General features: G+C 50.4%; 1 protein-coding gene across 4 annotated transcripts in view; it reads left to right on the top strand.

The window, feature by feature from the left end:
- The window catches only part of TTC7B (tetratricopeptide repeat domain 7B), a 193,559-nt gene that overhangs the window by 8,841 nt on the left and 157,728 nt on the right, over positions 1–26,990 (top strand). For all 4 annotated transcript variants that reach the window (XM_079768075.1, XM_079768072.1, XM_079768073.1 and 1 more), the window contains exons 2-3: positions 9,613–9,767; positions 11,646–11,814. In XM_079768075.1, the coding sequence (XP_079624201.1) occupies positions 9,613–9,767; positions 11,646–11,814 (324 nt within the window). The remainder of the gene's footprint in view (positions 1–9,612; positions 9,768–11,645; positions 11,815–26,990) is intronic.

Below are 26,990 nucleotides of genomic sequence, written 5' to 3'. Positions count from 1 at the left end.
TAGGGATATTTTTACTCTTTTGTTCATTGTTAAATCTCAAGCACCAATAACATGTTTGGAACACAATAGGTACTCAAGTCATCGTTAAATGAACAGCTTGGCCTCTGCCCTTAAGGAGTTGAGTTGGATTCATTCGCTCATCAAACACCTACTGAGCACCTACTGTGTGCCAGCCCCTATCCCGAGGACTGTGAAGGCAGTGATCACTAAGACCATCCTGTGCTCAAGTCCAGTACATAGAGACGTAGCTTACATGTAGTCAGGGCTAGAGTGGCAGAGGGACGAGGGCTATGGAGGCCCATGGGAGGGAGTGCCCACCCAGGGCCTGGTTCCACATCTAGGAGTCTTGGTGTTGCCCTGAGGGTGACTGTCCGTGGCTCTGCCTGCTGGGACTCTGCGTGAATACTGTCTGTGATGGATTGCTGTTTGGACTGACTGACTGCCTGTGACCTCATCCTGTTTCTTGTGGAACTGTAGGGTGGACACTTGCTGAGTGGCCTTTTCCAGGGCAAGATGCCGGTCCCCTCTGCTGCCCTTCCTTGTCTCTCTTCTCTCCTCGCATACGGCTGGCTCAGCCCCTTTGCTGTGAGCCCTGGCTCCCTTGGGGACCTGCTGTCTCTGGCCCTTGCAGGGTCAACACCCAAGTTAGCCAGCCTTGGAGGAGTGCCAGCCGGCGAGGGGATGCTGGCAGGGGTGCCAAGCCCAGGGACCTGCAGTAAATGCCACTTTTCTTTCCCTGGCCACCAGGCCAAGGAGTCAGCCCTGTACTGAGTCTTTGTCCTGGAGGCCTGGGAGGTAGGTCTCCCAGGCCCTTCACAGCTGCCCCACTCCCCGTGGTCGCCTTCTTCCTGCCCCTGCCCCTGCCCCTGCCCACCACACACACCAGTGTGCCCAGTCTCCCTTCTGCCTGGAGTCTCACTTGGAGACATTCCTCAGGCCCAGCTCAGACCTCACTTGCTTCCAGCACCCTTCTGAGCGTACCTGGTGGTCCTTCCGCACCACATGCGGGGCTCGGTGGTTCCTATCTCCCCTCAGACCATTCCTCTCCAAGGCAGGGACGGGGCTGGGGCTTTGAATTTTCACAAAATGCTTGGTGATCGTGTGGGTGTGCATTTAACTTGCCTGCGTGGAGCTGACTTCCGCAGAGAGCCGCTTCCAAGCCTTCTGGGCTGGCCTGATAACGTGCCCCCTGCCCCGCTAGAGTCACTTCCTGCACTTCTCGGTCTGGGGACAGGCCCAGCCAACTGCAGGCTAATGACTTCCCAGTTACCTTTTCTTTCCTTAGGCTGCGTTTCTCTAGGGGAAGTGTGTGTGTGTGTGTGTGTGTGTGTGTGTGTGTGTGTGTGTGTGTGTGCGTGTACGCGAGCGGGCGCGCATGTGTGGCCAGGGCAGCAGAATGACTGTCTTCTGTCCACACGTGACTCTCCCGTCCCTGCCTTCCAGCGTCTGCATTGTGTGTGGACATGGGAGGAGGCTTTGGCACGAAGCCTGGACTCCAACTACCAAGATTTTCTCAAAATATCGTTCCTGCCAGCTTGTTTTGAGCTCTTTAATCTTTGACTTTTGCCATCTTTGCCTTTCAGTCAAGAATTCCAAAGAGCCAGGCCAGGCCCTCCACACTGGGTCAGAGTTTGAACTAAGGTAGTGGAGAGGGAGCAGCGAGGCCCTGAGGTGGAAATGCCGAGGCTTGGGTCTCGCTCAGCAATCAAGCCCCCCCCCCCCGCCCCTCCGCCCCCCTCCCCCCTGCCATGCACAGGCACCTCCAGGAGGGGCTGAGTCTCCAAAGGCGAAGGTACTCGGGCGGGTCCTGTCCGTGAAGGGGAGAAGTACCTGTGGATTCGTTCCGGAAGTACACAGGGAACACCTGCTCTGGCCAAGCAGTCCAGGCAGAGCATGAATGTGAGAGCGCGAGGATGGACGTCAGGGCCAGGGTGATCCGTTACGAGGATTTTGGCTTTCACTTTGGATGAGATGGGAGCCATTGGGGGGTTTTGAGGGGAGGGTGACATGATACGACTTACATTTTACATCAGGTATGGGGTCCCTGGCTAGCTTGGCTCAGTGGATAGAGCGTCGGCCTGTGGACTGAAGGGTCCCGGACTCGATTCCAGTCAAGGGCACATGCCCCGGTTGCGGGCTCAATCCCCAGTGGGGGGCATGCAGGAGGCAGTTGATCGATGATCCTCTCTCATCATTGGTGTTTCTATCTCTCCCCTCTATTCTTCTCTGAAATCAATAAAAGTATATATATATATATATATATATATATATATATATATATATATTATTTTTTTTAAATCAGGTATGGGGACAACTAATTGATATTTTCTAGTTGTGGTGTGTGCCCTTCTCTTCTCCATCCTGGGGCTTGTCAGTGCCGGTGCCTCGGTTACACCCAGCTCTGCCTCCCCACGGCCCCCCTCCCCCATGCGGCCGAGCAGCTGCCTGCTGCCGGAGGAAAGCGCTCGGCCTTGCTGGCCACTTACACTTGGCGACCAATGACCTCAAAGGCACTGCCATTCTTCCAGTCTGTTTGGATTCCCACTTTCCAAAATGTCCATCTCAGTTGTCCTTTTCTCTTCTGAGACCTCTCACATCCCCTGGATGCCATCCTGTCACTCCTCGCTCATGACCTTGCCTCATTCTTTATCGAGGAAATAGAAACAATTAGGAAACCCGCTCATTTCCGACCACCGCTTTCCCCCTGCCACTGCCGGGCTTTCGGTTCCTCTCAAAGGGCCGCAGCCCTTCTTCCCCTTTGCTCGGAATCCCCGTCCTCACCCTGTCAGGGCGTCGCTGCTACGGCCATCTCTTCTCTCTCCTGGTCACGTCTCTGCCTCTCTCTTTCCCGACCTCTCCCTGCGGGAAGCACAGCGGCCTAGACTTTCCTGCTAAACCTTCACTAACCTCCCTGGCTGTCTCCCTGGTCCTTTTAGCAAAGCCTCTTCAGACTCGGCACGCCCTCAGCCTCTGCCACTTGGGCTTGTCTCCCTTGCACATCCCGACACTTCTGATGCCAAGGTCACCCTCTGACCAACTAATTGCCATATGTAACGATTGTTCTCTTCTCTGCCTTAGTATTCCCGTTGCTTTTAACCCACTTGACCTCTCCCTCTTTCCGGAAACTTCCTGATCTCGGTTTCTGTAACAGACACGGCCCTGGCTTTCTCTTCCTTGGCCTCCTGCTCAGTCTCCTCCATCCACCGACGAGTTCTGTACTTGGATGTCGAATGTCATTTAACTTGGTCAAAGCAGAACTCTTGGTTTTACTCCTCCTCGCCTCAGTAAATGGCAGAATGGTACCACTGTTCACACCATTGTGCAACCTGAAATCCAGAATTCATCTTTAATCCCTCTCCTTTCCTCATCCCTAATGCATTAGTTTCCTGTTGCCGTGGCACAAATTTGCTGGTTTAAAACAATGCAAATGTGTTTTCTTACAGTTCTGGGGGTCAGAGTTGGAAACGGGTCTCAGTGGGCTAACATTGACGTCAGCAGGAGGCTCTGGGGAGGGCTCTGCCCTGGCCGTTTCCAGCCCCTACAGGCTGCCCACATGCCTTGGCTCATGGCGCCTCCTCCCTCTTTAAAGCAAGCACTTTAGTTTCCTCCAGTGTCTGTGACCACTCCTGTGTCCTTCGCCACATCTCCTCTCTGACTCAGTTCTTCCTACTTCCCTCTTCTAAGGACCCCAAGTGCCCTCCCAGCTAATCCTCCCACTGCCAGGTCCTAAACTTAATTATATCATGGGTTCCAGCAACTAGGACATAAACAATTCTGTTTACTGTACCTTCGATCCAAACTGTCCTCACTCAGTCTTTTACTCCCTTTACACACCATTTCTTGCCTCATCCCTTGTCTAAGTGTCTGTCACCTCTCACCAGATTGCTACAGTGGCTTTCTAACCATTTCTGCTCTTGCTCTGCCTGGCTCCAGCCTCCAGCTCACAACAGACAGGGAGCTTTTCCAAACCTAAATCAGATCATTTCATCCCCCTGCTTATCCCCCCTCCCCACCCCAAAGATGATGCCACACTTTTTACCACAAAATACGAGAATGTCAAAGTCTGCTTTTACCCGCCTCTCTGACTGCCCCTGCCCCGATGGCTCCCTCTGCTCCAGCCACCCTGGCCTTCTCGCTGTTCTGGAACACACCAGCTGTGTTCCCACCCCAGGGCCCTCCATGCGCTGAGCCAGTGTCTTTCTCTCAGCCATTTGCACAGCCGACTCAATCTCATCATCCACGTCTCCTTGGAGACTCTCCCTGGTCTGACCACCCATCTCAAGTGGCCGCCCAGTCACCCCGTCATGCTTCAGTTCTCCGCACATCCTGACCACTGTCGGGCCTTTTCCTGTTTGTCTCTTCATCCCACCTGCCTGGGAATGTAAGCTCCATGAGGGCAGAGACCTCCTCTGTGTCAGTCTCTGCTCGAAGTCCCTGAAGCTCGCAGGCACTGAATGAACGCTGGCTGATGTGTGCATGTGCAGAGTGCTTCGAGGAACATGATTCGCTCAGGCCAGAGCGCCGGGCAACGCTTCTCCAAGGTGACCCTGAAATGCATCCCAAAGGACGCCTGGGATTTGGGCAGGAGAAGGGAGGGAGGATAGCATGCCCAGGCAGGCGCCCTCGGCCCGGGAAGGATGCTGAGGGCCTGAGGGTGTGTGCATGAGAGGCTGGTGGCCCGGGACAGCGGGAGATGGGCTGTCGGTGGTAACCACAGACCTGAAACTCCTTCCCTTGGTTCCAAGGTGATGGACTAGGTCCTGTGTACTCTCTGTGGGTGGCCAGCCAAGCTGCTCTAGTTTTTTTTTTTTTTTTTAATTACCTGGTTGTTTTGTGCAGGTAATGAACGCATGTGGTAGTAACGATCAAACGTTAAAAAAGCATATAGTGGCCCTAGCCGGTGTGGCTCAGTGGATAGATCATCGGCCTATGGACTGAAGGGTCCTGGGTTCGATTCCGGTCAAGGGCACATGCCCGGGTTGTGGGCTCGATCCCCGGTGTGGGGCGTGCAGGAGGCAGCCGATGAATGATTCTCTCTCATCATGGATGCTTCTGTCTCTCCCTCTCCCTTCCCCTCTGAAAGCAATAAAAATATATATTTAAAAAATAGTATATAGTGTAAGGTAACTGCTTCCTGCACTGTCTCCGTGCCCTCTCCTCCCTTCCACAGAAACAACCACTCTTTGGACTTTCCCGGGGCCCTTTTAGGGGTATGCTGTATATCTGTACATTTTATGAAAATTTGTTGTTGGTTTTGTTTTTTACACATAATAGTGATATGCTACTGTACACCCTAGTTGGGGTCTCTGTCTCTGAGGTTGTTACCTATAACATTATGTTGCTATATAACAAACCACCCCAAAACTCAGTGCCTTAGAACAGCCAGCTGTTACTGTTTTCACGATTCCGGGCTTACCAGGGCTCACTGTGTGTCCGCGGGCAGCTTCGGGTCAGCTCCGCGTCATCCCTGCCCTTGGCTGGGCTTCTCACCTGGCCTTCCCGCCTCCCAGGCCCAGGCCAGCCCGAGCATGTTCTCATGGTGGCTGCAGAGAAGCAAGAGGGAAGCAGAAGCGGCTAAGGCCTTTGCCACGCGCTGTGTGCGTCAGATTTGCCACTGTCCTGTGATCGGAGCAAGTCACGTGGCCACGCCCGGGGTCCGTGGGAGAGGCCACAGAGCATGTGGATTCAGGGAGGCTGAGGACCCGGGGCCATGAGGGCAGTCCGGCCACCACACACCTGTATTTAGATCTGTTCCTTTGTATAATGGGCACACTGTGTCCCATCGCATGGGGCACCATAGTCCATTTAGCAGGACACCTGTTATCTCTGTCCTCTGCTGTGACCAGGGGGCCGAATGTAGTAAACATCCCTATCTGCCCATCTTCGTGCTCCAAGTGCACGTATCTGTGGGGTGAGTTGCTAAAACTGGAATTTCTGGGTCAGATAGTTCAGGTACATCAGTCATTTGGTAGATGTTGCTAAATTGCCCTCTGTAGACACTCATACTAATTTATGCTCCTACCTACAGCGTCTGACAGTGTCTGTTTTGTGTCAGCACTCTATGCTGGGCAGGGAGATGACCAGCACACAAACGTTAAGATGCCTCTAAGTTACCTGCGACTTACAAGAAGCCAAATGAACCAGGGGATGGAATTCACTGAGATCACCCTGAGACTGAGACACGAGAACCAAGAACCGGGCTGTCTTTGCTGGGTAACAAAGGGGCCGCTGAAGAACCAGTTCCTACTTGAATAGGGGCTTGTTTTTTCCTCTTGGATCGGAGCCCCAGCAGGAATGGTTTGAATAGGCCTCAATGCTTCTCTATTGACATACAAACCGAGTCCTAGAGATTTTTTTGTATTGATATCAAGTACTGCCTGAAATAGAGTAGAAACCCTAACTTTTCCCCCTCCATCGTCTGATCAAATCTCTGTGTGTCAGCTGCTTATCCCACAAGGGAGAGGGCTGTGAGGAAGGGATGGTTGCCTCAAGTGGCAAAGGTCACAACCCCTCCTTCCCTGAGTGTATGGGGGAGGCCGAGGCCATCTGGGCACTGCACTGTGCCAACCACCAGGCTTACCGGATTGGGGATTGTCTGTTGGGAGATAAACCAGGGGACCAGAGACCCCTCCTGGGGGCTGAGTCCCATGCTAATCTCAGGAGTGGTCTCTATTGGATGTCAGGCTTTATCTCGCTAAAAGTCACTGGAGAGCTGGTTTCTCAGCCTCACTTACACCCCCCCCCCCCAAAATGTTCGTGGGGTGGGGGGCACCCCTGAGCTTCTCCATCCTGGAAGGTACATCCCGGCCCCGTGTTGCAGTCCTACATCTCTGCCTGCCGCTGTGGAATGCCCAGCTGTGCCCAGCTGTGCCCTCCTCGGTGCCTGGGGAGTGGGACAGGAAGTTGGGGAAGAGATACTGAGACTGAAGTCTTCCATGAGGCAGAATTCTGCTGTAAGTGTCCCCGTTCCCCTGTTGCTGGCAATCCTAGCGCTGACCTGGTTTGTTACCCAGTTCTCAGGGATCACTCCTCTGTCGCCTGATGTCTAGTGTCTTGAAAATTGTTTTTATTTAAAAATATATTCTGTCATGTTTTTGTGAGTTTCCGATGGGAGGTTAAATTTGGTCTGTCTTGGCTGGAAGCGAATGTCTATTTTTACCATTTTGATCCTCTTTTATTTTATATTTAACTCTTTAATCTGAAATTGACCCCGAGGTGTCTTTTCCCCTTGAGTCCCACTGTCCTCCCTGGTAGCCGGGCACACGATTGGGCAGTAACAGCCGGCTAGGTGGCGCCCTTTTCTTCTGTTGCTCGTGGATTCTGCCTGGGAACCCGTGAGGTCCTTGGCAGGTGCAGCCAGTGCCCGTGGTCAGGCCGCCGAGCCGCCCTCACCGTTAGCACTGAGCCTCGCAGCCTCGGTGTAATTGCTCTGGCATGAGCTCCTGGCTGTGGTTAAGATCTCTGCCTCCTGGTTGGGAGAGTGAATGGCAGTGAAATCACCTTTTTGCAGGGGAATAAAGAAAACAATTTGCTTGAGAGATTAATTGGAGGCTGGGAATTTAAAAAAGTTCAAAAATGATTTTGTAGCGGCCATGCTGAATTTCAGCTTAGATTGTAAGCTCTTCGCCCGGAGCGGGAGACTCCTTCCAGAACTAAGGAACTGATTCTCGCCTACCTGGCAGGAAACTCCCACGACCATTCCCCTCTTCCTCTCCCTGCCCTTGATGGTTCAGCTCTAACAAATCACTTACGAGTTCCCCAAACAATCAGGCTGTGCCACGCCTTTGCACATTCTGTTCCTTCTGCCTGGCATGCCTTTCCCACATTTTCCACCTTGAAACATACATCTGTCACGTGTGCATTGTATTGGTGTATAACAGTCAGATCCCGTTGTAGCAGTACTTCTTGTACGCCTTTAATACTGTGTGTGTGACTGCCCTGGCACTCACCAGCAGGCCCTTTTGCCTACACACCCTTCACCCTGAGCCCTAGATTTCTTTATTCGCTGGATTTCCGTTCTGGGAGGAAGCTGCTTGTTACCTTCGTCCCTGACCAGCGCTGTGGCTGGTCCATCCACGGGGTTACACAGGCGTCCCTGAGCCCTCTGCAGGCGTGGCTTTATTGTTTGCTGGTGGGGGACCTTGCTGTGGGTCCTGCCTGATGTCCTCGCGATTGCCTTTTTCTTCCTGGACAACTGAAGAACCTTTGAGTTCAGATCTCCGAGTTAACTCTGCCCGTTCTGGTGATGCTTAGCTCCTCCCAGGGCCCTCGGCATCATCTCTGGCAGGCTGTTGTTGGCTGCTCAGAACTCAGACAGAGGCACTGCTGGGCACGGGAGGCCCAGCAGCTTTGGGTCACTGAGCGGAGGGCTTGGGAAGGCTCTCGGTCCAGCTCTTGGCCTTTGGAGGCCCTGCCCCGCGTCTCAGTTAACTTTGGGTTGCACAGACCTGCCTGTGGCGGTGTCTCCAGGGCCGGCATGCTCAAGATAAAGCTGAAGTCCCCTTTGGCCACTAACCCCAGTTGGGGTTCTTTTTCCTGCACCCCAGTGGTAGCTATTAGCATGGGTTTGAGGTACATCCCTCCAGACTTTTAAAGGCTGCCTTTATATTTTAACACAATTAGGTTCTGTCCCACCACAGAGGAGAGAGACCGTGCTCAGGCTGGTGTACAGATTGTTTGGGTTTGTCCACAACAGCTTGGATGTGTGGATTCCAAAGAGCCGCTGCTGGAGTGAGCTTTTATTCTGTTAACCGGCCAGCACCGACAATAGCAACGTCATTGCTATAAGTATTGCACTCTTGGGAATAAAGCCTTCATACAAACGTTCCCCGATATCAGTGTCTGTATAGTTTTTTAAAACATATTTTTATTGCTTTCAGAGAGGAAGGGAGAGGGAGAGACAAAAACATCAATGATGAGAGAGAACCATTGATCAGCTGCCTCCTGCACGCCCCACACTGGGGATCAAGCCCGCAACCCGGACATGTGCCCTGACCGGGAATCGAACCATGACCTCCTGGTTCATAGTTCGAAGCTCAACCACTGAGCAACACCGGCCGGGCTGTTTGTATAGTTTTGACTTTTAGACAAAAAACAGACTACCTGCATTCAGGTTGTGTTGGCACAAGCTCGTTTGAAGAATCTGACTGTACAAGACATTCTCCCGGCTCGTATCCGGGTACGAAGGCCATAGAACACGGCAGGGCTGGGAGGTTCCACTGCATCCCTCTCAGGAAAGACATGGGTTGGGTCCTGTGTGTGTTTTGTAAAGATCAGACTGAATGAATCACAAGACAGCTTTATGTTTTTCTACTGAACTGGAGCTCACTCCATGTTACTGTATCCGTCTTTCTAGATTCCGTAATTTCGTGACAAAAGAGGACAGTGCTTGAGTCCCCCGCCCTCCCCCCCTCACCCCCCCCCCCTGTTTGAGTGCGTACACTGGAACATTCTTTACTGCCGACCCGACTGCACCCTAAGATGGTGCCTACTTGGACCCCATCTGAGGTTATGAGGTTCCAGGTGGGCCTTGTTGGGGGGTCCTGAGGCCCTGGGGGTTCCCAGCACAGACCACTCCTTGCCCCCACTTAGCCTCTCGTTTTGTCCTCACAGATGACATGGCAGAGCTCCTCCTTGGGGAGTCGAAGCTGGAGCAGTACCTGAAGGAGCACTCCCTGCGGCAGGGGGCCAGCCCCCGAGGCCCCTGGCCCCAGCTCACCGAGGTCCGTAAGCACCTGACCGCCGCCCTGGACCGCGGGAACCTCAAGGTACCCTGGGCCTCCGGGCGAGGGGAGGCCCTGGGGAGGTGCTGGCGCCACCTGCTCTGAGCTGTGTGGCTGGGGACGTCGCCCATGACGACCTGGGCGGGGTTGGAGCATCTCCCCGCCAGCTCCTGTGTGATCCATGGGTCAACCCCCGGGTGGCGACCCCATGGGGGGCTTTCGGAGTCTCTCCGATGGGAGCCTTCAGTGAGATACTGTTAGGACATGGCACTAATCTTCCCCAAGTGCTTGGAGTAAGCTGTCATATGTGACCCAGAGCTCAACCTGCCACCCTGTTCCACTGTAGGAAACAGGTTAATCAGGAGTGCCACTTATTACCCAATTTCCTGCCTGAAATATGTGGTCCGTGAGTGCCCCAGGCCGCTGTGGCCCAGAGCAGTGCGGGGTTTCCTACTGGGGACGGCAGGCCCGGTACCGGGGTGCTGCGGGAGGGAACCAGGCCCGAACTTCCCTCGCCTTCCTTCGCCGAGCCGGACCCCAGGCCCCCCCTCCTCCCCGCACAGGAAGCCGTGCTCACCTCACCGCCCTTCTGTTCATCTGCCTGTTCTCCGTTCTGTTTAGACTCAGCTCTCCGCCTCCCTCTCCAGCCTTCCCTCTCTGGCTTCCTTTGGATCCCCTTTCAGCTCACCTTCCCTCGCCCTGCCCCTCCCACCATCCTCTCCAGTGCAGCCTGTTGTCTCTGCTCCCTTCCAACAAGTGCCCGGAAGCGGCCGCCGTGGCTGGCACAGCTGCTTCGCCATGCCCTGGCTGGTTCCCTGAGCCGTCGACCCTGTCACAGCTTTAAATGACAGAATTCGTGCTTCTGGAAGCGGAAAAACCCAGCCTTGTATAGCTTAGCTTCCGAGGGAAGGCCTGGGAGATAAATCTATCTCCTTATATAGATGCTGGGAGCCTCTTCTTTCTCTGCTGTGAGGGGGGCAGGGGAGCCAGCGGTCGGAGCCGGCGGGCGTGGCCTGGGGAAGCTGACCACTCTGCCTAGATGGGAAGGAGAGCCCATCGGGGCCGTGCAGCGTGCAGCCGCTGGCTGGGAGAGGGCCCAGGGGCAGTGACCGCAACAGGATGGAATGGCTCCGTGGGGAAAGCCGACCTTGGAAAGAGAGCAGGTGCTGGTTTTTGCACCTATTTAGAAAGCATCTCTCCTCCGGTTATTTGGGTCCTGCCCAGTGCAGTGGGCAGGACCCCCGGGAAGCCCGTGGAGCTTCCTTTTTTGAGACGGGCGCTTACATGTTTTGTTCATAAAGTATTCCTTCTGTTTTTGCCCCAGTCCAGCCGAGCTGCCTTAGGGGAACCTCAGGGTTTCTGTTTCGTTTTGCAACAGCTTCATTGAAATATAATTCATCTGCCCATTTAAAGTATACAATTCAGTGGTTTGGGGACTATTCACAGAGTTGTGCAACCTATACCTGAATTTTGGAACCTTTTCATCACCCCACAATATACCCCTCACCATTAACAGGTTCCTCCCATTCCTACTGTCCCAGCCCTAGGCAAACACTGGCCTACATTCTGCCTATAGCTTCGACCTTTCTGGCCATTTCATATGCATTCAGGAGCCTTTCACAACCGGCTCTTTTTACTTGGCATAATGCTTGGAGGTTTGTCTGTGCTGTGGCTGTGTGCTATTCCTTCCTCATCATGGCTGAGTCATACTCGGTGTGTGGCTCCACCACATTTGTTTATCCATCCTCAGTTGATGGACGCTTGGGTTGTTTCCACTTTGGGCGACTGTGAGCAATCTTGCTGTGACCATGTGCACCCCGTTTCTGTGTGGAGAGCCCCAGCTTTGCGGTAGCAGATGGGTCCCCAGGCAGCATCCCTCATAACATGGTAGGAAAATGTGCTTTCCTCTCCTTTTCCTTCTAGTCAGAGTTGCTACAAGAATCCAATCTGATCATGGCCAAGCTGAACTACGTGGAAGGAGATTATAAGGAAGCTCTCAACATTTATGCGCGGGTGGGCCTCGATGACTTGCCGCTGACAGCCGTCCCCCCCTACCGGTTGCGGGTGCTGGCGGAAGCCTACGCTACCAAAGGTGAGGGCTGCACCGTCTGTCCCTGGGAGGGTGTCCCCCAGGGCCGTGCTGTTTGGAGCCAGCAGAGCCTCCCTGGAGCCTGCGGCTTGACCCCTGGGCCCTTGGCTGGTGATGGACTCCCAGCAGGGCGCCGGGCTGGGCTCACGGCTGGCATTGGATAATGTGCGGCCCAGCAGCACGAGGTTACCGCAGAGCCTAGGTCTTCGGTTGTCACCGAGGAGAGGAGAGACAAACATCTCAGTCAAGTTTTCCGATAATTAATATGCAACGTACGCAGGGACTGTTCTTGGTAATTAAGATGCTGCAGAACATTTATAGGGATTCTTATTATATGGCCGGTTGGCCATATGGCTGACCACGTTTTCATTCAGTAATGCCACCTGTGTGATAATTAAGGGCTAAGTGGTTGCTCCAAGTGGCAGTGACTGTAACAGTCAGTCATCCCGTGTTTACCTGTGTGCCCTGGGGCTCGGGGGCTAGAAGGCAGGGTAAGTGTCACCCTGGTGGCGGGGAAGGAGTTTGTAATCCAGTGTGAGAAGATGTAGTCTCGTGGAAAGAAATGACAGAGGGAGGGCATGTTGTTTGACTTTTTCACGTTGCCACTTCCTCCTCTGTGAAATGGGTATAATCACGCACGTCATAGACTTGTGAAGACTACATCACATATTGTACATAAAGCATGACACAGTACCTGGCACGTACTAAATGTTACTAAATGGCATTTTAAAATGTCAGCCCCAAACAAGGCAGCAAATGGTGGAAGCTGGGCACGGGTGACAGCTTTTCAGAGGCAGGAGTGGTCACCGCAGGCCAGCAGGGCCAGGAGGCCTCCTGCAGGAGGAGAGACACTCTGGACTTCTGACGGCCACGGTGAGAAGTGGGCCATCTGAAACAGCCACCCACAGCTCACACTGTGCATCGTGACGGACTGTGGCTGGCCCGGAGGCCGCGGCCCGGGGTGGGCGATCCTCCAGGGCAGCAGTGCGCTGGCCTCCCGTGTGCTGCCGGCCGTCTGACCTGGTGTCCTGTGCACAGCTGAACAAAGACCCAGCTCCAGACACACTTAGAGCTTTGTGATGGGGTGACATAGTCACCAAGTTCCCCGGGGAACTCCAAACACTGCCAGGTCCATCTAATTAATCTTCTAAACGTCCCGTAGGCTGGGAAGGATGCTGTCACTCCTGACAGGGCATGCTGGCCGTTTACTGGGCACAGTCCTTTCAGGCTGCCTCAGGGGGTCCTGCGAGCGCCCGGCCTGTGTCTGCATCCGTCTGAGTCATGGGGTGTGCTGGGGTCTGTGCCACATAGCTGCCCCCTTCTCTCTCGGATGCTCACTGAGCCACTGCACGTGCCTTGGCTTATGGGAGGGGCGTGTGTGTGTGTGTGTGCACGCGTGTGTGTGTTGTGTGTGTATTATTTCGGGCCAAGAATGATATTCTGCAAAGCTTCCTCTGGCGGTTTCCAGTTGCCTGATTGACGTGGGGCCCGGTGCAGCGTAGCCAGAAGTTGTTTTGCTAGTGGGGGTTGGGGGATGGCTCTAGGGCTGCTTAGCAGCAAGAGCTCAGGTCTTAGTATTGGCTCTGAGACGGCCTGGTGGTAGCAGACTGTCTACAGGTGGCACTGCCAGCTTAGTCTTGTGGCTGCCATGCACAGGGAGCGAGGAGGACAGGAGACTTGGTCCCTGAGTCTGGCCCTGGTGATATGTGGTTAGCAGTGGGTCCCCAGCCCTGGACGGAGGACCTGGCTCCTGGGACACACTGGCTGGCTCAAAGGAGACCCGGCCCTGGCTAGTTTCTAACTTTGTAGGCACATGTGGAGTCACAGGTGTACAGGGACAGGGAAGGGTCACGTTTGCCTAGAGCTGTGGTCGGCAAACTGTGGCTCACGAGCCACATGCGGCTCTTTGGCCCCTTGAGTGTGGCTCTTCCACAAAATACCATGGCCTGGGCGAGTCTATTTTGAAGAAGTGGCGTTAGAAGAAGTTTAAGTTTAAAAAATTTGGCTCTCAAAAGAAATTTCAATCGTTGTACTGTTGATATTTGGCTCTGTTGACTAATGAGTTTGCCGACCACTGGCCTAGAGGGACTGGCCTGCAGCCATGGAGGCCCCAGGCCTCGAGAGCCTGGGTTGGCCAGGTGAGAGGCTGCTGAACCACCTGCTTAGGCCCAACTCCCACGCTGTACTCGCTGTGTGACCTTGTACAAGTTCTTAACGCCTCTGTGCCTCAGTTTCCCCTATCAGGCTCTCATTGGACTGTTGTGAGGATTACATGAGATAGTATATGTTAAGTGCTTAAAACAGTACTGGCACACAGTGAGCCTGATGGAAATGTTAGCCTAGAGGGTAAGTGTTTGGTGGGAGAACCACGAGAGGTGACTTACAATAGCAGGAAATTGCCCCTCTAGTTCACAGAAATGCCCAAAGACGGGCCAGTTCTCTCACGAGTTCAAGAGGCTCTTGGCCGAGCTCTGAGTCAGAATATTTTGCTTTTCCTTTCTTCATCAGGTCCTTGAGAATTTTTCAGGGGAGATTGCCAACCAGGATTGGAGGGACGTCAGTGTACAAAGCCTCTTAAATCAGAAGGCGTGAACCCCTGGCCCGCAGGCACCGGGGCAGGCTGTGCTGAGTCAGTTCAGTGTTTCCAATGCTTTGAATTAGTGGCCGGCATTTCCAAATCAGGAATACTTACCAACTTGGCTTTCCATCTTCTTGGAAAGAAGGGAAGAGCTGTCCCCACATTCTCCCAGGGCAAGACCAGGCTGGAGCCAAGCACAGCTGCCCCTTGGATGGGCTACACCCCATCCACACCCCTCCCCTGGGTGGCCTGCATAGTGGTAGGCAGCGGAGTTGACCTGCACAGGTTCATAGGTCACCTAGACTTTTGCATGGTCTCCTGAGGTCAGACTCGACCAGGACTTTTAGCCAGAGCCCGGAATGTCAGTGAACACCCACATCTAATTCTTCCTTCCAACCATGGCCGGGAGCTCTTCCCCCCTGGCCTGGTAACGTTAACGTGGTTTACTGGGAATCAGAAGCCAGCGTCATTCAGTTATGGAGGACCTCCTGTGGGCCAACACCGTGTCAGGGCTTTACTGTCTCGTTAACCCTCCCAATCCCTAATTTACAGACAAAGGAAATGAGACTGGGTGAGGTTTCTAGGAACGATGTCAGAGCCGGCTCTGGGCCAGGTGCTATGCCCTTTGTTTGGGTAGAGCCAATTTCCACAGCCACCCTGTGAGGTAGGCACTGTTATTTTTTCCATTCTGCAGATGAGAACACTGAGTCCAGGGAGGTTAGATAACAGCCAAGGGTGCTAACGCTGGGAAGTGATGGAGGCAGGACCCGACCTTGGATGGTTCCAGGGCCCAGGCTCCTACTGAGTGGCAGACGGGGACTCAGTCTGAAGAGAGGTCAACTCCAGAGCCCATGTTCTGATCTCTTTGCCCTGTTGGTCTGTGGACCAGAGCTCGCTGGGGCAGGTAAGGTTTCCTCAGGGAGAAAGCATTCAGGTCACTCGAGAACGTCCTAGATTTGCACCTACCCCCTCTCCTCAGCCCCACTCCCACTCGCTTCTTGCCCTCGCCCAGGTCTCTTCCTGTAAGTTCTGTCCCTCAAGCTCATGTGTCCTATCTTCAGAGTCAACCCTGCTCAGTACCGTCCCAGCACAGTGGATTAGAACCACCTGAAAATTGTCCTAGAATTAGTTGCACAATTGCCAGACGCCCCTGCTAGTGAGGAGTTCCCCTAAAGGAAGAACTCTGTTTTGTTTGTTTGCCCTTCTCAGAACTTAGCACAGTGTCTGGCACATAGTTTGTGCTCAGTTATGGAATGGCGTGTATGAGACTTCCCTTGCTTGTATTTCTACCGAGATGCCTATCATGTAATTCAGGTGATTCTGGGTGTCTCTGCTTCTAGCCTGTCATGGTGAGATGTGTGGGTTTTGTTGTGGGTTGTTTGTTTATTTGTTTGTTTTTGCATGTAGATAGCATACTGAGCATATTTTGATGATTCGGAGTCATTTCTGCTAATTATGGGAATACCTGTGAGATCATACTGACATCCCCCCATCACCGCACCTGACATGGGTGTCTTTCCTGAAGGTGGTACCTTTCAGTTCATTTCCATTATCAGGGAGTTCCTAAGTGGATCTCAGTTCTCCCGACCCGATCGCCCCCCACACCCTCCTCCTATCTCTTCAGCCTAAGTAGAGAAACAGAGAATGGGAATAGAAGAAGTGGAGAAACTCTAGTTTCTGGCAGTACTGGGTTAACCAAGTGAGTAGAGGTCTTTGCTCTGGGTACAGATTGAGATAGCCATTGGTATCTCCAGGACACCGAGTGGCCACAGATGTTCTTTTCCCAAATGGGGAGGCCTGGCTTGGGAACAGTGGACACATGGCCACTCTTTTTTTGGAACTTAGACCTCCTGGACATGGGGTGACTTTCTGCAGCTAGGACAGTGGGAGCTGAAGTGGCGTGCCTTCCTAGAGATGGCCTTTATAAATGCCTTGGTATGTACCTGTTGTAATAAAGAGGCCAAAAGGCATTGGCTCCCATTTGAGGGAAGTCCTCTACCAGTCCTCTGATAGTCCAGCTGGTCAAGGCTGGTGGTGGCTGTGTGCGCTGCGGTTACTATTCCTCCCCCTCCTGCTGGGCGCAGTCCACAGCTGTGTGATGATGCGGGGTTGCTGGACTGTTGCAGCTCTTGGAAAGGAAGAGAGAGAGGCGTCCAGGGGGCGCGGAAGTAACACACCTAAGTTCTACTGACAGTTCCTTGGCGAGAAGTTACGATAGGACCACAGCCACCAGGAACCCCTGTTAACGTTTGAGTGTATTCCTCTGTACTTACCATAGGTTTGAACATTTAAAAATAAAAATGAGATGATATCACATCTCCTGCTTTGCGACCTGCTTTTTCCACTTCACTGCAGTCATAAACACTTCCCGTGACAAACGGCACATTTGTGCATCATTTTCAGCAGCTGTACAGCATTTCATTGTATGGGAAAGCTAAAATACATTGACCTCAAAAGCCTCTGTTTTTGGACATGTCGGTTGTTTTCAGCTTTTCACTGTTACATGTAAGTGACGAACGCCCTCTCAGGTGGGCTTTGTGCTTGTTCTCCATGGTTTCCCTAGGAGGGCTTACCAGAGGTGGAGTTTCTGGGTCAAAAGGGAGGTATTTCCAGACTGGCCTGCAGACCGGCTGTTCCTGTGTGCTTTCCTGCGCAGTGTGTGGGACGGGCCGCCTCTCATTCTGGCCAACACTGAATAGAATCCCTTTGATCTGAAAGGGAACATTTATTCTTCCGTTTTTTTGTTGAGTATAGGCTATATGAAAAATAAAGAAAAACATAAAGCAGAAAATAAAATCTGTCACCATGCAGCCATTTGAGCTAACCACTTTTATAACATATATATTTTTTATATAAATATCTATGTATCTTTAAACTATATATAATCTTTAAATATATAAAGTGTATAAATATATAGACATACATACATTATTTTATGCACAGTTAGGATTACTCTGTATATATTGTTTTATATTCTACTTTTTCACTCTATGTATATATGTATATAATTATTTTCCATGTCATTAAATATTTTTAAAAACCTTTTTGATATCTCTTTTTTTAAAATCCATTGATTTTTAAAGAGAGTGGAAGAGAGAGGGAAAGACAGAGAAGTATCGATGTGAGAGAAACACATCAATTGGTTGCCTCCTGCATGGGCCCTGGGGCTTGGGCTGGGGAGGAGCCTGCAACCGAGGTATGTGCCCTTGACAATAATCGAACCCGGGACCCTTTGGTCTGCGGGCCAACACTCTATCCACGGAGCCACACCTGCTTGGGCTTGAAAACACTATTTAATGGCTGCACAGTGGGTTGCCTTATGGGTATTTTGAACCAGTTGCCTGTGGAACATCTGTGTTGTTTCAGTTTTTCATATTACCAATATGCTCTATAGCTTTTTTAAAAACAGCTTTATTGAGATACCATTTACATACCATAAAAGACAACCTTTTACAGTGTACAGTTCAGTGATTTTTATTATATACAGAGTTGTGCAATCATCACCAACATTAATTTTAGAGCATCTTCATCACCCCAGAAAGAACCCTGTACTCATTAACAGTCACTTCCCATTACCCAATTAATGCTCCCCAGCCCTCGTCAATCACTAATCTACTTTCTGTCTCTATAGATTTGCCTATTCTAGACATGTTATATAAATGGAATCATATACTATGTAATACTAGAGGCCCGGTGCATGGATTTGTGCTCCGGTGGGGTCCCTCTGCCTGGCCTGTACCTTCTCGCAATCCAGGACCCCTCAGGGGATGTCAGACTGCTGGTTTCAACCCAATCCATGCAGGCCAGACCGTGGGACCCCACAGTGCACGAATCCGTGCACCATGGTGGTTTTGGCCCAATCCCCACATGCGAGGTCAGTGGTCAGCAAACTCATTAGTCAACAGAGCCAAATATCAACAGTACAATGATTGAAATTCCTTTTGAGAGCCGAAAACCGACTTCTGCGCATGGGCCACGAAGTTTCAATCGCACTGTACGTGCGCGCCCGCATGTGGTATTTTGTGGAAGAGCCACACTCAAGGGGCCAAAGAGCCGCATGTGGCTCGCGAGCCACAGTTTGCCGACCACTGGGCTAGGCCAAGGGACCCCACTGTTGCACGAATCTGTGCACTGGGCCTCTAGTATGTATATAAGATCTTTGGTTAATCTCTTCCTGCCCTCCCTCCTCCGCCTTCCCGCTGGGATTCATCAGTCTGTTCCAAGTTTCCATGCCTGTGAGTTGAGTGTGGTCAGTATGCATCATAGTTACTGGTCAAATGGTCAAATGGTCGCCGAGGCTTTTATATATATATAGATTTTGTCTGGCTTCTATTACTTAGCGTAATATTTTCAGGTTTCTCACATGTTATAGCTGGTATTCTTTTTTATGGCTAAATAATATTCCATTGTGTGGATATACCCCATTGTGTACATTTTATTAACACATGCATGCATGCATCAGTTGATAGACATGAGGTGGTTTCCACTTTTTGGCTATTATCATTAATGCTGCTGTTAACATTTGTGTATAAAATTTGAAGTTGATATATGTTTTCATTTCTCTTGGTTATCTACTTAGGAGTGGAATTATTGGGTCATGTGATAACTCTGTGTTTAACTTTTTGAGGGACTGCAAATTGTTTTCCAAAGTGGCTGTACTACTTTGAAGGTTATAGCTTCTCTACATCCTTGCCAACACTTTATTTTCAATTCTTTTGATTACAGTTAATCTAGTGTGTGTGAAGTGCTATCTCATTGTGGTTTTTATTTGTGTTTCCTTAATGACCAATGATGTTGAACAGTTTTTCATGTGCTTATTGGCCATTCCTCTTATCTTCTTTGGATAAAGGTCTATTCAGATCTTGTGCCCTTTTTAAAAAATACATATTTTTATTGATTTCAGAGAGAAGAAGGGAGAGGGAGAGAGAGATAGAAACATCAATGATGAGAGAGAATCATTGATCGGCTGCCTCCTGCATGCCCCCACACTGGGGATAAAGCCTGCAACCCAGGCATGTGTCCTTGACCAGAATTGAACCTGGCTGACACTCTATCCACTGAGTCAAACCAGCTAGGACTTGTGCCCATTTTTTAATTGGGTAATCTGTTTTTCTATTATTGTGTTGTAATAGTTCTTTATAGAATCTGGATATATGTTTACAGATATATGTTTTTCAAAATATTTTCTTTCATTCTGTGGGTTGTCTTTCAGTGTAAAAGACTTACATTCCTTTTGTTAAATTTTATTAGTATCTTTTGAAACAAAAAAATTTTAAATTTTGATTAAGTTCAGTTTATCTATTTTTTCAGTTATTGCTTTTGTGCTTTTGGTGTTGTATTTAAGAAACCATTGCCTAATCAAGGTGGTGTTATTTTTTGTTTTTTTTTTTTTTTTTAGTTTTATAGTTTTAACGCTTACATTTAGGTCTATGGTCTATTTCAAGTGGATTTTTGTATATAGTGTGAGGTAGGGGTCTAACTTCATTCTTTTGCATGTGGACATTCAGCTTTCCCAGCACCATTTGTTGAAAAGACTATTTTTATTTTTCCCCACTGAATTGTCTTGACATCTTTGTTGACGTCAATTGAACATGAATGTAAGAGTTTATTTCTGGACTCAATTTTATTTCATTGGTCTATATGTCTATCCTTATGCTAATACCACACTGTCTTTATTACTGTAGCTTTGTAGTAAATTTTGAGATTGGGAAGTGTGAGTCCTCCAACTTTGTTTTTTTTTGTGTGTTTTTTTAAAGATTGCATTGGCTTTTATGGGTCCCTTACATTTCTATGAGACTCAAATGGTCAATTACTGCAAAAATAAGCTTGCTGGGAATTTGATAAGGATTATGGTAAATCTGTAGATCAATTTGGAGAGTGTTGCTATCTAAACAATATTAGGTCTTCCAATCCTTGAACATGGGATGTCTTCTTTCATTTCTTTAAAAAATGTTTTGTAGTTTTCAGTGTACAAGACTTACATTCTTTTTGTTAAATTTATTCCTAAGTATTTATTCTTTTTATGCTATCATAGTAAAATCATTTTTAATTGATTAAAAAATTTATTTTAAATTGTTGTCTGCTAGTATATAGAAAATACAACTGATTTTTGTGTATTGATCTTTCATCCTATCACCTTGCTGGACTCATTTTTTAGCTCCAATAATTTTTATAGAATCTTTAGGGTTTTCTATATATATAAGATCATGTCATCTGTAAATAGGATAGTTTTCCTTCTTCCCTTCCAGTCTGGATGCCTTTTATTATTTTTGTTGTTGTTGTTGTCTAATTGCATTGGCTAGAACCTCCCATACAATGTTGAATAGAGGTGACCAGACCAGAGGTCTTTGTCTTGGGGTGAAAGCTTTCAGTCTTTCACTAGTCAGTACCATGTTAGCTGTGGGTTTTTCATAAATGGCCTTTATCAAAGCCAGCTTACCTTTACTAGTGTTTTTGAGTGTTTTTATCATGAAAGAGTGTTAAATTTTGTTAAATGTTTTTTCTACTAAGATAATCATGTATTTTGTGCTTTATTTTTTGAATATGGTTTATAACATAAATTGATTTTCATATGTTAAACCAATCTTGCATTCCTGGGATAGATCCAACTTGGTCACGGTACATAATTCTTTTTATATGTTGCTGGGTGTGGTATGCTAATGTTTTGTTGAAGATTTTTACATCTATGTTCATAATGGATATTGGTTTATTTTTCTTGTGATGCCTTTGACTGAGTATCAAGGTAATACTGGTATCATAGAGTGAACTGTGAAATGCTCCCTCCTCTCCTATTTTTTTGAAGAGTGTATGAAGGATTGGTGCTAATTCTTCTTTAAACATTTGGTAGGATTCACCAGTAAACCATCTAAGCCTGGGCTTTAGTCTGTAGGAAGTTTTTTGATTACTAATTCAATCTCTTGTTACTCTATTCCTTTAATAGAGTTTACTAGCCTTTACTTCTTCTCCACTTTCTTCTGTATGACATCTTTTCATTAAAGCCGTGAGCCTCCCAGTCATGGCAAACAGTTCTGGTCAGAAAGGATTTAGGGTGAATGACTTTGAGGAAGAGTCTCTATTTTCTTCTACCGTAGTACCTTGAGCAGCAGCTCATCCCATGTTGTAAAGTAAGCTCAGTATCATCAAGGGAAGCAGCGTTTTCTATGTTTGCAATTGATTGACGAAGTCAGCCTGATGGACGAGTCCTATTTTTTCTGCAGGAAACTACCAGCCACTGCCAGGTTTTAAGCAGGAGGACCGGATTAAGTTTATAAGTGGGAAAGATCTTCCTGGTACAGAGTGGAGGATAGATTAGAAGGAATTAAAGATCATGGTGAAGGAGACTGATAGGGGAGGTGAGCTGGCTTTGAGCCCTTCTCCTCCGCTGTTCTGCATTTCAGGGGGTCTGGCTTGTACAGGCTGTTTCTGAGGTGCCCAAGTCCGTTCGTTTCTGCCTGGTTTGGCCAACTGGAAGCACTGGCAGGACATCAGAGGGCAAGAGGGGAGGGAATCCTTCTTTGCCTGAGGCAGCACCTTGACAGCAATTGGGTGTCTTCAGTTGCTCCAGCTTCTGTCAGACAAACCCTTCCTCTGTAGTTCCGACCCCTATTAGGGAGCTTCTGCTGGGTCCTGTTTCCCACCGGATAGCCCCAACTTCTGGGCTCTTGTAACTCCGCCTCCTCCCTTTGTCCTTTCCAACCCTAGGGATGTTAGTGGCCTCCTGCTGCTGCAGAATTCTGGGATGCAGTGCCATCCTTTTTGGCTTCTCATCTATTTCATCCCCGATGCAGACAACTCCATACATTGTCTCCTGTATGTGAAAGAACTAGATTGATTGCTTTGTCCCAGCTGGACCCTGACAGATATTGCAAAAGCCTGGAGTGCTGTAGGCCATAGAGACAGTGTGTGTGTTGGAGAGTTGGTGTGGGAAGGTGGTTGAGGGAGGAATCGAGATGACTGAGATTTTTGGTTTAGCTCACTGGGCAGGTAATGATGTAGTTAAAACAGGCAAGGAGCACTGGAGGAGATGCTGGGCTGGCGCTGAAGGTGAGGATACCTCAGTGACCACAAGAGGGCGTGTCCAGGGAGACTTTCTAATTCTGGGGCTGCTGCTCAGCATAAGGGTCTCTAGGCTATTTATTGTGGGTTTTTGTTGTTTGTTTCAGGATTAAGGAATTGACTGTGTATAGATTTGCTTACACCTCGGGAGTGGCTGAAGCTCACGCAGGACCACAGAGAGTGAGGAAGGCAAGAACTGCGGCCCCAGTGTGTAACGGGACCTCCACCTGTGGGCGAGTGCGGCCAGGCCGACAAAGGGGAGGAGGGATGCACATGACACAGAGCTTTCCCGGTGGTCCCAGGGCCTGGACACATGAGCATGTGAACATGGTGGCAGATGTAGACTCTTAAGGAGGTTGTAGTTAAATGTGGTGAAGGCCGTGGGTAGACAGTGGCTTAGTGCCAGAACTAGTTGGTCTGGTCTGAGGCTTCACACACCAGGGAAAAGTCCACACTGAGGTAATCAAGAGCGGGCCCCACCCCACACCCTCCCCAGAAGTCACCTTTTCCCTCGGGTTCCTGATGAGTCCTTCTGCTAACCATTCGGGTCTCAGCACGGCTGAGCATCTTTCCAGAGTTTGGAGGCCGTGTCCTGCTCTGTGCCACCCACACTCTGCTCCAGGCCGCCTGCGGCCCGCCCACCCACCTGCCCTCACGCTGCCAGGCTCATTCCCACCTCTGCTTGTCTTCTTCTCCAGCGTGGCGCCTCTCGTTTTTCCCGTGAGGAGGCCACACTCAGTGATACCTCAGTGCCACCCTCTCCTGCTCCGTTGTCCACGTCAATCTCTCCTTCCTCTGAGCCACCTCTATTTATAGTTGGTACCATCCAATTTGGTGCTCAGTTTTTGTTGAATTCTTTTGCATCTGCCACTTGCCTCTCTCAAACTAGATCATATAATTGATTCATTAAATCAGCAAATACGTGAGTGCCTGCTCTGGGCTGTGTCTCATCTCAGCTGCTTGCTTCGATGTGGAGACATGTGGGACGGTTCTTTAGACATTTCCCCCGGCATCCAGGGGCAGACAACCGAAGATAAACTGTATCTGAGTAACATACAAGTTACGCAAAAGTGCGGTGTTTTCAGTGTATTCTGAAGTCCTCTCCGTTTTAGATGAAAAGAGATTTTGTTTTGGGCCTGATAGAAAAGCAGTAATCTTGTCTCTAACTCCTCCCTCCCCACACTCAGCTTCAGGCTGGGTCATCCCAGTCTGTGGCCTGGGTTTCAGCCTGTTTGGCTCTCAAGAGCCCATCTCCTGTGGCTCATTTTCTTTGAAAGCCAGTGACTCCTGGGGCCTCTGTAATGTAGCTTTCTCCCCTGCATTGTGTGCTAGCTGCTGTGTTGTGCACTCTGAGGATTTGGGTCCTTGCTGCTGCTTCTCCTTAGGGCCTAGACTCATACAAAGCTGGCCAAGTTATTAAAAAAAAGGCACCTAGTTAGTCCAGACTCCTGTTTGATATTTCAAAACCAGGACTCGTGACTCCTACTACAGCGCTTGGCTGCCACCACCCATGACTTAGCTCCCATCATTTTCAAATCATGTCTGGTGCTCATTTTCTTCCCCCAAATGTTCCTGATGCTTTGGGAATGAAAAACGTATCCACATTTGGAAAGCTCAGAGCTCTGGGGGTGGGAGCAGAGCACAGACTGTTCTGTGCAGAAGGAGGGCGTCAGAGCTGGCTCTCTTGGCTGTCCCCCAGCCACACTGGGGCTGGGCTGCAGCTGGGCCTCCAGGGCCTTGCTTGACCCACGAACCAGGCAGACCCGGGCACACTGCAGCCTCCCAGCACAGGGACAACTCAGGTTCTTGAGCTCCTACTATGTACTAGGTTCTGGAATAACAGTAGTAAATGATTAATCATTAAAACGTTTAAAAAAAATTCCTTGTAAACACCCTCTAAGCATTTGCCCCTTAACATCCTTAACCCTGACAACAACTATGAGAGGGAAAGGGGGTGGGCTCCCCATTTCAGAGGCGGAGCGAAGGGTGGGTCCCCTGTTTTAGTCCCGGCTTTTTCTCCTTGCTGTCAAGTGCTTGCTTCCTAGATTGAGGCTGACGTGTCATTTTTGTAGAAGCGCCCAGGTGCAGAGACTGCTGAAGCTGACTGAAAGAGGCCGAGTCGCCCTGGGGTGCTGCCAGGTGCCCTGGTTTGTGTCCAGTGGCTCCCAGAACCAGCGTGCACCTCGCAGGAGGTCTTGGAAACGTCTTCTCCCTTGACAGCACTCGGGCTTCTTACTTAAACAGTGGGGTTCAAAACCCGGAATTCCACAGAAGGCCTCTGAGCGAGTCCTCTGCTAAAGGCTCTGCAGACCATGCCACCTGCGACTTGCTGCTAGCCGCCCTCCGAGGTCATCCCCGCTGTGCCGGCCGCGGCCGCCAGGGGGCGCGGGAGCCGCGTCCTCGCCCGCGTTCGCGCTTGCGCAGAGCCGCTAAGCGCCTGCTTCCCGCACGCTCCCTCCAGTCCAGGGCGCCCGCCTCCCGCCTCCCGGGCCGCTCACCCCTCGCAGGCCCTTAAATTTGTGAGGTCAGGGATCGGCGAAGAAGGGTGCACTTGCCAGCCCTCTTTATTAACCTCGGGTCAGTGAGGCCCTGAGGGAGCGCAGGCCGTTTCTAGAAAGCTGTGCCTTCAGCCTGGCTGGCGCTCACTGGGCTGGGCCGAGCCCCTGCTGATGTGCGCGGCTATTCTGGTTATTCTCTGCGAGGACGTTCCCCAAGGGTTCCCTGGAGGATTTCTTGGTAGATGAACGTTCAGCTCTTGAAGGGACAGAGCCTAATTCTGGCCTTTCTGAATGGGATATTTGGTAATGACCATGACCTTCTAGGGATCCTGACAAGGACAGACAAGTAACCACTGGCAGTGCCTCCTCCCTGGCAGAACCTCCCCCCACCCCCACCCCCGGTCTGTTGGGGTCTGTGGCCCAGCTCTGCGGCCTTGCTGTGGTAGTTAGCTCATCCTGCAGGGCTCAAGGTCAGGGCTCAAGGTCGTCTCTGCCCGTAGGCTCTGTATGACTTGGGTGCATCTTGAACCCTCTCAGAGCTTGAATTTCCAACTTACTGAGTGAGAGGAAGGGGGGAGATAGGGGATCCAGGTTTTTCCTCGAGAAGCTGCTTTTCTTCCTTTTTTGAAACCTTGAGATCCTTTCAGGTGCAGAGAAAAAAGTAGTTTTATTGGAAAGCCCATGAGTGGAGGGAATGGGGTAGAAGCGGGGCCACGAGTCCTTGCTGAGTGCTTTTGCCTGTGTGCAAAACCCAGAAACTGGAGCGGGGGGGGGGGGGGAGTAGGGGCATGAGAGTGGGAGGCGCTGTGCTGTGCCAGCCTGGTGCCAGCTGAGGTCTCCACTGGTGAGCTCCCAGCCTCTTCCCACCCAATGTAACAGTTCTGCAATGGTGGGAGCTGTACTGCATGTAGCCACTCATCTCAGGTTGCTAGCCAGAGCTTCCTGTTTATATTTAGATGGTGTCAGAAGAGCAACAAGCCCGTTTACTGCCATTGACCCATATTCCCAGCTAATGCTGGTTGTGTTAGGAGACTTCTCAGTGGTCCTCTCTTTGGAAGCAAGCAGAGACTCAGAGCCCAAGGAAAGCCTGGGGCTGGAGCCTTCGTGCGGGGCCACGGCGGCGCTGTTCTTGGTTCTGTGACACCACGTCTGTCTCAGTGATGTGCTGTTTTCATTGTGTTGAAAACGCCTGCCTGCTCATCCCACCAGAGGTGGAGCTTCTGGCGGGAAAACACCGCGTCCCGCTCCGTGAGGCCCAGCTCGCCAGAGTGCTGCACAGTTGGTGCTCCGTGAGAATCTGTTGAGCGAAGAAAGGACATCTTTTCGCTGGCAGCTCTCACTCCTTGCTGCGGTTGGGACATCAGGGGCTACACTTTGCACTGTAGGGGTCCCCCTGGGTGATAAGTCCACTTTTTTTAAGCAAAGAAACTAGAATCAAGACGGAGTGTACATGGCATTATGTATTATTTGAGGTTGAGGGTCTGTGGGCTTAACTGGGCTTAATTCCGAGAGGTGGGGATGTGGGTTCTGTGTTCTTCTCCTTGCTCTTCCGGATTTCTCAGGTACCCCTCAAAGAAACTGAGGATTGGAATCGCCCCAGGAAAGGGGTTTGTTAGTAAGTGTAGTTACTCTTTGTCAAGGACATATTTATTATATGCCAGGCACTGAGCTGCACCTCATAACAGTCAACGGGAGCAAAGGCTGTTACTCCCATGTGCTTGCCGAGGAAACAGCGGCCAGGAGATGCTGAGGAGCTTGCTCGCTGTAGAGCCAGTAATTGGAGAGGCCAGGGTTTGACTCCAGGTCTGCCTGCTCAAAAGACCATGTATTTTCACTTCTTAATATTTTACCCAACTGTTTGGGAGTTAGAGAATAGATGTGAATTTTTAAAAAAAAATACATTTTATTGATTTTTTACAGAGAGGAAGGGAGAGGGATAGAGAGTTAGAAACATCGATGAGAGAGAAACATCGATCAGCTGCCTTCTGCACACTCCCTACTGGTTATGTACCTGCAACCAAGGTACATGCCCTTGACCGGAATCGAAC

Source organism: Cnephaeus nilssonii (assembly GCF_951640355.1).
Source record: "Cnephaeus nilssonii genome assembly, chromosome: 4".
NCBI classification, from domain to species: Eukaryota; Metazoa; Chordata; class Mammalia; order Chiroptera; family Vespertilionidae; genus Cnephaeus; species Cnephaeus nilssonii.
The sequence above is the reverse complement of the archived record's forward strand: the minus strand, read 5'-3'. Positions and strand labels throughout refer to the sequence as shown.